The following is a 12,617-nucleotide window of genomic DNA, read 5'->3' as shown; positions in this document are numbered from 1 at the left end:
AGAAGAATCTCATGCCATGGTTTCCCATTAAAGATCACCCCAACAATTTTTCTGGGCTTGACAAGCCACTGGCTGTCTAAGCAAGTAGCCCTGGCATATCAGTATTCTGGACAGCCATTTGCACTCACCCTCATCACTTGAGGCCTCCTGTTTAACCACAGACAATGGGGAGCGGGTTGGTGGTTTGCCCAGTGGGTGACGGCGACTTTTCTTTATCTCCATCTTCATTTTTGAAAAAGCAGAAGTGGCCTGAAACAAAGCAGAGCATGTTACATGGGAATCCCAGAATTCAGAAGAATGGGGAAGCAACAGAGGCCAACTCAAGCTAATTCCCCAGGATGGGGCCTTTAACCCACACAAGAAAATCATCATTGCCTCTGGGTCAGATCACCAAGGACCTCCCCACAGGTAATTTTGGTAGATAAGGCCAACACATTCCCATAAGATCATGCCAGGTAAAGGTAAATGACAACATTTTTCTCTACCCAGAATAGCCTCAAAGTCAGATGGAGTTTGCTAGTTTCACTAGCCTCTGAAAGGTCTGATCAGTCATGCCACATGTTGCCTGCATTTCAGCTGGAAACCTAAATTCTTCCCTTGGGTGAAATTCTTATCTCGCTAGGGAGTTTCATCGTGCCTTTCACCACAATATCAAGGCAAATGAAGTCTGAAGGTATAGATCCTTGAAATCTACAAAGGAATTTTCTGCTCTTCTCCACTCCCTGGACAAGGTAGCTTTGCAAACACACCCACACCCCATCATCATCATCATGCTGGATGTAATCAAAGTGCTTTGTCAAAGAGTACGGTCTTGCAGTGAGCCTTTGAAGTGGTTACACTCCGGATGGCCTTGTTGTGGCCCACTCCATTGAGGAGCTAGGGAGCTGCATTCTGCACAAACTGGGACATGTGGATTTTATCCACATTCAATCCCAGATACAGTGAGTTTCAGTCACCTATTCTGGAGGTGACCAAGGCCTTGTCTACACTAGAGCAAAATGAGATTGCAATGCCTTTCAATTGGTGGAACGTGCCCTTGCATCCACACAAAAATTTGCTGTAATGGATTGTTTGCCGGGCATCAATGATAGTTACCCTAAAAAAATTTTGTAGCAAGTCTCAATCAATGCTAACTCCACTGATTGAGCACCCAAGTGGACCCATTCCACTACAGCAGGTGTCTCACTGCTGTCCCTTAGTGCATCAGCCACTGCAAAACTGGCCTCTCTGGTCATTTTTCTGCACGCCATTGTTCAAGGATCAGCTTCACAGGAAACCACCTACCCATACACGTAGCATTGCCTGGAGTTTGATTACAAGTCATTTTCAGAGCAAGCAACTTCTGGAACAGTATTTCAACTCTAACGGATTGCAATTGTTGTTGTTGTTGACATCGTCTTGTCCCACGTAACAACAACAGGCCATGAAGTTCAAGAATGAATTCAACAACTTGCACAGGGTCGTTTGGTAAGGGCTTGAGTCAAGGTGTCCAATCCAAAACAAATTTCACTTTTCTTACATTATACTCAAAATTGTGAGCAGGTGTTAAAGCCGACATCTTGGTCCCATCTCCATTGATTTCCACTCATGCAGTGTAGTAAAGACCCTCCTGTAAAGATGATCCCATCATCATACTGGGGTGTTCCCAGAGAAATTCTCTGGCTAACAGGGCTCTGACAACCATATTCCCACTACAAAGTTGAGGAAGAGAATTCAGAAATATGATGCCTTGGTATTCTATTGCCTGGTCCCTGGAAAACCTTTACACTACCCTCTCACAGTGAGGCAATCAACATGCCCCTTCCCAGCTGGGAACATATCACAGGAATGCCATGGTCTGTATGAGCAGCTAGCCACACTGGCATCAAGCACTCAAAATGCTCAATGGCAGGAGAAAGGCAAGGATTTGAGACACGACTGGAAAACTAAGAACAACAGAAGTCACTCTGATGTTGCTCATATACAGTGTTTAAAAAAAAAAAAAAAGTCCCAGATCTCCAGCTAAAGACTCACCACCACAACTTTGCTGTGGACAGCAGTGGAACCCTGGCGGATGGATCAGCTAGGATGAAAATGACAGGCAGGAAAACTCAAACACAGGGAGAGGATAGATGAGATGAACCTTGTCAGCCAGGACCCCTTGGCAGTGAAGGCCATACAGAGTAATGCTGGCATTGCCAGATTACAACTAGCTTCTAAGCAGCTTAAAATCAAAGAACATGTTTGGGTTTCACATGGCTGCTACCATTAGCGTTTGTGGAAGGGTAAATATAGCTACACAAGAACATGAACATCCACTGCTCCATCATCCCCACCTCATTATACATTCTTTTTTTCCCTACAATCCCACCTCTACCATACCAACTCCCCCTATAATCTTCCAGTTCCTGCCAGATGCACCAGGCCAGGGGGAAATGGCAGGTTAAGTGGCAGAGCTATGCCATGCAGCCATACCCAAAAGAGAGGACAAGCAGCAAAAAATAAAACCAAATTAAAAAAGGTACAAAGAGACCACAAAGTAAGCGGCATAAAAACAGAAGCATTTTATTTCTCCAGCACAAACCACACAGACTGTGGCCAAAGCATTTACATCCTATTGTATCTGCCAGCCCACTTGCCACCCAGCAGCAGCTACACAGCATGCACTGGTAATCACAGTATCGACAGCTTTCTTTGGTATAAGGCACATACATTAGAGCACAAGTTGGCCTGCTTTGAAATTTACAGCACAAGGGGTTAGCGGTTCAAAGGCAGCATCATTGTCCTTATTATGGCATTAAGAATGAAAGTGAAGGGCATTCCATGCTACACAGTAGTCAGAGGTACAGGCACCACGTGCAGCCAATCACAGCTCCAGCAACTTGTCGATTTTAGCCCTGATCTTCCTCCAGTCTGCAGCCACTATATCTGAGAAACGCTTATACAAAAGGTGTTTTAATCGGGCCACCATATTGCATGGCAAAGCATATTTCCCTCTGCCACCACGATAGCTAACAGTGCCTTGCCATTCCCTCAGCTTATCAGGGGGAACCATACGGGAAAATAAAGCTGCAGCGTATCTCTCCGGCTTGCCGCTAACTCTCTTGAATATTTCCCTTCGCTGCCTTTTGGGAATCCTCCTCAAGGTGATATCATCCAGGGGTAGGGCAGCCTGTAATAGGTTAAGGTTGTTACTGTATTTGTCATTGAAAAGTTACCCCCGCTTCCCCATCCGCCTCCCAAAACTGCTCCTGGACAGGGTTATGCAGCAGCCCAATACTGGGGGGCAACAGGCAATCTGCTCACCATCTGGGACAGCCTGTACAATTGATCGTACTTTGTAACTGGAAGCAAGGGCGAGGTAGACATCAACATTCTGTTGCATTGCAAGGCCTCTGTGAAGGGTTATTATGGTTACTGGCTGTCTCGCCATTTTACCCTTTGACAGTGGTTGACTATTAGCAGCGGTTACCAACAGACAAGCAGTCCACCAACTTGGGCGATGACACCAAACTACCACCATCCCAGCCTAAGACAGAAAGCCAAAGACCAAGGACATCATGTCTGCTGAACTGATAGAGTCGCAGAAAGTTTACCAGCTGCAAGGGGAAAAGTTGTGACTCGTGGGCCTTGCTCTGTTTCTCCAGCATGATGATGATCCACACATGGACAGGTATATGAGGCAGGAATTTGTCTCCTGTAATTCCCTATCCTCTCACCATTCACAGACATGGGAATTTATACAGAGGCGTACCCAGGCTTATGGAAGGGATGTGTCCTCTAGGACTTTTTGCTATAGGACTCCCTGTTCCTGCCCAATATCCTGCATTTTAAAACACTGAAAATATCCCACATTGGGAGGCTCCCTTCTTCCCACCTCATGATCCCAGCTGTTTCAGAGACTTTTCACTCAAGACAAGGAGAACATTTGCGAACAGTGTTACATACAACTATGAAAAAAACTTGTCAGGTTTACCACACGAAGCATTCTAAGTTTGGATGTTTATATGTTTGGGTCTTGGGGCATCAGATCTGCTCTAGTTAATACACTATTACATTTCAGAATATACATTAAGGCCATTTTAGAATTTGTCTATGCAGCAATGCATTGGGAAGGCAATGTATATTACTAGTATAACAGATTTCCCTTCACTTAAGGACTTCAGTAACTCAACCAGAGGTTATAGGCCTATTACAGGAATGGATGAGCGAGGTTCTGTGGCCTGTGATGTGCAGGAGGTCAGACTAGATGATCATGATGGTCCCTTCTGGCCTTAAAATCTGTGAGGCTATAAAAATAACCTACCCATCTGCCTTGGGAGCACACATATTCCCTTCCTCATTATCTTCATATAGCAAATGAATACAGAGGTCACGACATACTGACAATGAAATGTAATCCCTTGCCCTGTTTTCAGAATAGGTGCACAGAGCATCCCTGATCCAAGTAGCTCTCCTGTTGGTGACTCTGCTAACAGTAACTCTTGCCTCCACATCTGCATGGCCGAATGCAAGGTGTCTAGGACAGTATATTCCAGTCATCTTTAAATATCTTTCAGGTATATTGTGCAAAGCACAACAACAAGCTTATTCAGACAGTTCTGGCAAGGTGGCCTTCAGTCTATCACTGACTCCACTGATATTCTCCATTTCCTCAGGGTGTAGTTGAGTCTTCCACTCCCTTGAGGATGTGTTTTCATAAACCAAAGAAGCACATATGCAGAATAGCATTAGAGACAGCCATTTCACTAATGTCAATGCAACTGCAGGGAACAGAGGTCTAATTTTTGGTCTTTGTAGAAAATGGATGAGTTTGAGACTCATTAGAATCCTCCCAGGCCAGCCAACACAGATATGCATGAACTGACTACAGTGAAATACCGTGATCTGCATCAAAGGAGTGCTACCTCTTGTTAAAGGCTTTGCTGAGATAGCAACTGTGTTTCATCAATGCACTGGTACAGCTGACCAAATAACAGTTCAAAGCTTGCTATAACGTCCCGCACACTGATCACATGCCTCTTGCAGTACATGGTCACATGCACCTCTGTCACAACAGTGCCTACAGTGGACTTATGGACCCCAAACTGATTCCTTACTGTCTGATAGCTGATCGGAATAGCTAGCTTGCACACTGCTATCACTGAAATCCTACATCAGCCTGGAAAAATGAGCATTCTAGTGTTGTAATGTCAGGGTAAGCTCAGCAGAGAGGTCCAGGAAAGTCTTTCTTCTTCCTGAAATTCTGCAGTCACCACTGGACATCCCAGATCACAAGCACATTCCGGTCCCACTGCTTTGTGCTCATGCACATGGTCCAAAGCATCTCTCCCCACCATTGGAAACTCATTCAGGAATAAATCAGAGAAATGTACTCTGAAAGTCCAAGGTGACAGGGGACTCCAGGTACCCTTCTTTTGGTCTCCAACACTCAGCATGAGGTCTTGAAAAACAATCCACTGCATCTTAGCAGCTGCCTCACGGTAGCTTTTCCTAAACTCAAGCATAAACCTTTCTTCATAGGTGAGGGACACACTTGAGAGTGTTTGCGCTAGCCTACATGTTCCAAACACAGTTTGGAAATAATACCAGCAACAAGGTAAATACTGGAATACCCCACAGCCAATTACTGGAGTTTCCTAAAGACTCGGAGTTTAACCCCTCCCTCCCACAACTGTCCTTGGACCTCAGTGGCATCCCACAATACCTAGCAAACGTTACCCAATATGGCACGATGACAGACAGCAGTACTGGGAACTCAGATATATTCCTAGTGGGCATGGCACTTCAACCAGCACAGCAGCAAAACTGTAGGGGTCTTTAACTTGCTGCAACATGACCAACGTGGAAATACTCACATGAGCAGCTGAGCAACTGGAGATAAAACCAACTATTGAAATACCACTGACTGGTTTCTCTAGTGTAGACAAGGCCTGTGGCATTGTTCATTGTGGCAAGCTTCTCATCCGGGGGGGGAAAAAGGCAGAGTTTCCTAGCAAGCTGAAGGTGAAAGGTGGTGGCTTTTGCACCACTGGTCGCTCCTGGTCAGACAAGACCCAGTGTTGAGCCAAACAGGATCCCAAGACTTAGCATCTCTTTGAAAAACCGGGAGGAGGGGCAGAGGACAGAGTCTCAGCAAATTCTTAAAAACATTCCCTCTTCCAACCAGCATCACAAAAGCCTTTTCCTAGATTTAGGTTCAGCGCACCACTTTCCACCACACAACAGGCCATCGCAAAGATGAATCAAAACCTTGCTAGGGTAAAGTTCTATAGAACCAATCAATCTTCCAGAGGATCTAGGTACTTCAATTCTTGCAGCTATCCCAGGTGCAAGGGAAGTCCCCGGAAGCGTATGAGGCTCTGCACAAGATGCAAGACCCACACTGAAAAGCTTACACTCTAAAGGCACAAGTGGGGCACAGTATATTCCGTAGCTATACAAGAGAACAAGATACAATGCTGCACAACAGAACACGGTATTTTGTTCCACTGTAGAACATGGGGAATGTTCCTTAAAAGCTCAAATAGACACAGCAGAGTCAGATTTGGGGGATGAAAAGAGGGAGAACCCACATGGCCGGAAGTCCGTCCTCCAAAACAGTGGCTCTCAACCTTTCCAAACTATTGTACCCTTTCAGGAGTCTGATTTGTCCTATGTACTCCCAAGTTCCACATCACTTAAGAACTAGTTGCTTACAAAATCAGACTTAAAAATACAAAAAAGTGTGTCAGCTCACTATTACTGAAAAATTGCTGACTTTCTAATTTTTACCATATAGTTATAAAATAAATCAATTGGAATACAAAGTAGCCTGATGTACACCTCCTGGAAGACCTCTGTGTAACACTAGGGGTACACATACCCCTGGTTGAGAATCACTGCTCCAAAGCATTACAGAACTCTAGCTCAGATCCCATGATGCACACTATGGTCCCACCAGGACTTTCCCTGGAAGCAATATTTATTGGTCTCCTGATAGTCAATAATTACTTACATCAGCAGCAGGGGCTACAAAGCCCTCCTTCTGGCACATACCTGTAAGTCACTGACCTCAGTGGCAACATTCGCATTTTCTGCTTCTCTGCTCTCCTCCTCCTTCACAGTGAGCTCCAAAGGGACCACCTGCTCCCGCCAAACCTGGCCCTTTTGTGTGGCAAACTGCTCAAAGGCCTGCTGGCAGGATATGCGCTCCTTTTCAAAGACCACCTTTTTGGTCCGTGGAACCACATAAAGCATGGGAATGATGGGTCGGGGCTTAAAGTCATCCTCCTCGCTTGGCACCTCTGAGGGCAGGACGATATTGAGGGGAGCAGAGGGTAAGCTCTTCTCTGCCGTGGCTGATGCTGGTGCTGCTGCAGGAATCAGTGGCCGGGCTGCTGGTGCCTCTTCCCCTGCTGGTTGCTGCTGTGGCGGCGGTGGCGGCAGCTGCTGCTGCTGCTGCAAAGGAGGCTGAGGTGGCTGCAGGTGATGACTGTGATGGTGGTGGTGCTGATGGTGAGGGTGCTTCTTCTTTCTCTCACCTTTTACTTTTGGGGGACGGCCCCTTACCTTGCTGTCTCCTGTTAAAGAAATGGGCAAGAATCAACTTCACATGCTGAAATATCAGGACATTCTCTTATTTCACCTTCCCCCACGTACCAATGAGTTTAATGTTGGTCAAAAAGCACTGGATTAACAGGACAGGCAATAGAAACCCCATAGTCTTTGGAACAGGTGCAGCACGGGCATTGGCCACGCAGGATATACCATGCTGACCCTCACCTCTGACGCCGAAGGACTGGCTCTAGAAATCAGAAGCTCACTTTGTGCCAGTGGCCTATTCAATTTTTGACCTGCCTGCCGAGACTGCCACTGCGAACGTCAATTGGGTCAGAAGACACCTGTCCACCAGAAACTGGACTGAGAGCTTCAAGGTTCACATGCACATTGTATTAACATAATACCAGTCACAGGCCTAGGCAGAAATAGTGATGTCAAGGTAACTGGAATTCTGATCCTAGAACCCAACTTGACTGGGTTACAGCACTGGAATAGAAGATTAAGCGAAGGAAAGTTCTACTTAAAGTCACTCCTCACTTAAAGTCATCCTGGTTAACGTTGCTGATCAATTAGGGAACATGCTTGTTCAAAGTTGCACAATGCTCCCTTATAATATTGTTTGGCAGCCACCTGCTTTGTTCACTGCTTGCCGAAAGAGCAGCCCGTTGGAACTAGCCGGTGGGGGCTTGGAACCAGGGTGGACTGGCAGCCCCCACATCAGCTCCCCGCTCCCCTAAGTTTCTTGTGCGGCAGCCGCCCAGCAGGCTGTCCCTCCCTCCACTGCCCTGTGCTGCTCCTGCCCTCTGCCTTGGAGCTGCTCCCCAAGCCTCCTGCTTGCTGTGGCTGGGGACGGGCGCTAAAGTCAGGATGTCCCCCTTCCCCCTGCTCCTGCTTACCCCTTCTCCATATAGGGCAGGGGGGGGGACACGATAGGGCTCAGGACAGAGAGAGCTTGCTGTCCGCAGCTGCTGTCTCAACTTCCTGATATACTTAAAAAGGCAGTGTATTTAGAGAGGTGTCAGCATACTTAAAGGGGGAATGTGAATCTCTCTCCCACACACAGGGTGTGTGTCTCTGTCTGCCATGCTGTCTCCCCTCCCTCCATTTGTGCTGCCTTGTAGAGTATAAAGAAAAGGAGTACTTGTGGCACCTTAGAGACTAACCAATTTATTTGAGCATGAGCTTTCGTGAGCTACAGCTCACTTCATCAGATGTTTACCGTGGAAACTGCAGCAGACTTTATATACACACAGAAATCATGAAACAATACCTCCTCCCACCCCACTGTCCTGCTGGTAATAGCTTATCTAAAGTGATCAACAGGTGGGACATTTCCAGCACAAATCCAGGTTTTCTCACCCTCCACCCCCCCACACAAATTCACTCTCCTGCTGGTGCTAGCCCATCCAAAGTGACAACTCTTTACATAATCAAGTCGGGCTATTTCCTGCATAGATCAAGGTTTTCTCACATCCCCCCCACCCCCATACACACACAAACTCACTCTCCTGCTGGTAATAGCTCATCTAAACTGACCATTCTCCAGGTTTAAATCCAAGTTAAACCAGAACATCTGGGGGGGGGGGGGTAGGAAAAAACAAGAGGAAACAGGCTACCTTGCATAATGACTTAGCCACTCCCAGTCTCTATTTAAGCCTAAATTAATAGTATCCAATTTGCAAATGAATTCCAATTCAGCAGTTTCTCGCTGGAGTCTGGATTATCCACAGCCTCAGAAACAACTCTGACATCATAATCAAAAAGGCTGACAAAGGAGGTGCTGTTGTCATCATGAATAGGTCAGAATATGAACAAGAGGCTGCTCGGCAGCTCTCCAACACGAGTTTCTACAAGCCATTACCCTATGATCCCACTGAGAGTTACCAAAAGCAACTACAGCATTTGCTCAAGAAACTTCCTGAAAAAGCACAAGATCAAATCCGCACAGACACACCCCTGGAACCCCGACCTGGGATATTCTATCTACTACCCAAGATCCATAAACCTGGAAATCCTGGGCGCCCCATCATCTCAGGCATTGGCACCCTGACAGCAGGATTGTCTGGCTATGTAGACTCCCTCCTCAGGCCCTACGCTACCGGCACTCCCAGCTACCTTCGAGACACCACTGACTTCCTGAGGAAACTTCAATCCATCGGTGATCTTCCTGATAACACCATCCTGGCTACTATGGATGTAGAAGCCCTCTACACCAACATTCCACACAAAGATGGACTACAAGCCGTCAAGAACACTATCCCCGATAATGTCACGGCTAACCTGGTGGCTGAACTTTGTGACTTTGTCCTTACCCATAACTATTTCACATTTGGGGACAATGTATACCTTCAGATCAGCGGCACTGCTATGGGTACCCGCATGGCCCCACAGTATGCCAACATTTTTATGGCTGATTTAGAACAACGCTTCCTCAGCTCTCGTCCCCTAAAGCCCCTACTCTACTTGCGCTATATTGATGACATCTTCATCATCTGGACCCATGGAAAAGAAGCCCTTGAGGAATTCCACCATGATTTCAACAATTTCCATCCCACCACCAACCTCAGCCTGGTCCAGTCCACACAAGAGATCCACTTCCTGGACACTACAGTGCTAATAAACAATGGCCACATAAACACCACCCTATACCGTAAACCTACTGACCGCTATTCCTACCTGCATGCCTCCAGCTTTCACCCTGACCACACCACACGATCCATCGTCTACAGCCAAGCTCTGCGATACAACCGCATTTGCTCCAACCCCTCAGACAGAGACAAACACCTACAAGATCTCTGTCAAGCTTTCTTACAACTACAATACCCACCTGCAGAAGTAAAGAAACAGATTGATAGAGCCAGAAGAGTTCCCAGAAGTTACCTACTACAGGACAGGCCTAACAAAGAAAATAACAGAACGCCACTAGCCGTCACCTTCAGCCCCCAACTAAAACCCCTCCAACGCATTATTAAGGATCTACAACCTATCCTAAAGGATGACCCAACACTCTCACAAGTCTTGGGAGACAGGCCAGTCCTTGCCTACAGACAGCCCCGCAACCTGAAGCAAATACTCACCAACAACCACATACCACACAACAGAACCACTAACCCAGGAACTTATCCTTGCAACAAAGCCCGTTGCCAATTGTGCCCACATATCTATTCAGGGGACACCATCACAGGGCCTAATAACATCAGCCACACTATCAGAGGCTCGTTCACCTGCACATCCACCAATGTGATCTATGCCATCATGTGCCAGCAATGCCCCTCTGCCATGTACATTGGTCAAACTGGACAGTCTCTACGTAAAAGAATAAATGGACACAAATCAGATGTCAAGAATTATAACATTCATAAACCAGTCGGAGAACACTTCAATCTCTCTGGTCACGCAATCACAGACATGAAGGTCGCTATCTTAAAACAAAAAAACTTCAAATCCAGACTCCAGCGAGAAACTGCTGAATTGGAATTCATTTGCAAATTGGATACTATTAATTTAGGCTTAAATAGAGACTGGGAGTGGCTAAGTCATTATGCAAGGTAGCCTGTTTCCTCTTGTTTTTTCCTACCCCCCCCCCCAGATGTTCTGGTTTAACTTGGATTTAAACCTGGAGAATGGTCAGTTTAGATGAGCTATTACCAGCAGGAGAGTGAGTTTGTGTGTGTATGGGGGTGGGGGGGATGTGAGAAAACCTTGATCTATGCAGGAAATAGCCCGACTTGATTATGTAAAGAGTTGTCACTTTGGATGGGCTAGCACCAGCAGGAGAGTGAATTTGTGTGGGGGGGTGGAGGGTGAGAAAACCTGGATTTGTGCTGGAAATGTCCCACCTGTTGATCACTTTAGATAAGCTATTACCAGCAGGACAGTGGGGTGGGAGGAGGTATTGTTTCATGATTTCTGTGTGTATATAAAGTCTGCTGCAGTTTCCACGGTAAACATCTGATGAAGTGAGCTGTAGCTCACGAAAGCTCATGCTCAAATAAATTGGTTAGTCTCTAAGGTGCCACAAGTACTCCTTTTCTTTTTGCGAATACAGACTAACACGGCTGTTCCTCTGAAACTTGTAGAGTATGAGGCTTCATTAACAACAAATGAATGAATGAGCCCCTTGAGGGCTCAGCCAAATGCTAGTTCATCATTTAGCAGAAAGGCATTCCCTGGGAAATATCCCACCCTCTTCCACCCTCTATCTTCACCACCTCAACCAAGCTTCACAATCATCATTGCTGTGTACAGTATTAAATTGTTTGTTTAAAACTTATACTGTGTGTGTGTATATATATACACATACATACACACAGTTTTTTGTCTGGTGAAAAAAATTTCCCTGGAACCTAACCCCCCACCCCCCCATTTAGATTCATTCTTATGGGGAAATTGGATTCACTTAACATCGTTTCACTTAAAGTCACATTTTTCAGGAACATAACTACAATGTTAAGCGAGGAATTACTGTACTTCCCTCACTAGCTATTTCACATGGTTTCTCATTTGCCTTACTATTCAGTGGGGCAAGTGATAGTTAGCAGAAGCCAATATACCAATGTCAGAAAATCCTTCCCACTTAAGGAAGTGTATGAATCAAGGCACTAAACATCTGAGCATCTCACTTACTTCTTGGCACCTTGAGAAAACCTAAGCTGGAAAACATGGCCATTTGGCCCCCAAATCCCACAATTAAGTCACATGTAACTAGGCTTCTATTTTAGGATTCTGGTTTGATAGGGTCATAGTCCAGAGGTGGAAGGACAGTTCTGCCTTTGACAAACTCAAATAATATGTATTTGGAGGACTTCCATATCCCATTTCATGCCCCATCTCAAAACCATCCCCAATTACTGTCCCCTCCATGTAAAAGCATTGCTGGCATGTGAGTATTACTGTATATCCATTGCAGTCAACAATCCTGGGAAATGAAGCCACCTAAATCACTTTACTGAAAGGCTTCTCGCGCCAGGTCCTTTAAACCATGAATCAAACACAGCATTGAACCAGATCTATTTCCAACACCATCGCAGTACTGGCTACTGTTCTGGGCACTTTCAATGCTTGCTTTCACCTCTCCCTCCTGATGCACCGCCATT

At 46.0% G+C, this 12,617-nt stretch overlaps 1 protein-coding gene across 4 annotated transcripts in view; it reads right to left on the bottom strand.

Moving 5' to 3' along the window:
• Positions 1–12,617, bottom strand: part of KDM4B (lysine demethylase 4B) — a 178,737-nt gene that overhangs the window by 33,047 nt on the left and 133,073 nt on the right. For 3 of the 4 annotated variants that reach the window (XM_073324669.1, XM_073324670.1, XM_073324671.1), the window contains exons 12-13: positions 7,018–7,541; positions 129–249 (exon numbers count right to left, since the gene is read on the bottom strand). In XM_073324669.1, the coding sequence (XP_073180770.1) occupies positions 129–249; positions 7,018–7,541 (645 nt within the window). Of the gene's footprint in view, positions 1–128; positions 250–2,519; positions 3,152–7,017; positions 7,542–12,617 lie in introns of those variants that run through there. The other variant, XM_073324672.1, reaches the window with a different exon arrangement.

Source organism: Lepidochelys kempii, chromosome 25, assembly GCF_965140265.1.
Source record: "Lepidochelys kempii isolate rLepKem1 chromosome 25, rLepKem1.hap2, whole genome shotgun sequence".
Taxonomy (NCBI): domain Eukaryota; kingdom Metazoa; phylum Chordata; order Testudines; family Cheloniidae; genus Lepidochelys; species Lepidochelys kempii.
The sequence above is the reverse complement of the archived record's forward strand: the minus strand, read 5'-3'. Positions and strand labels throughout refer to the sequence as shown.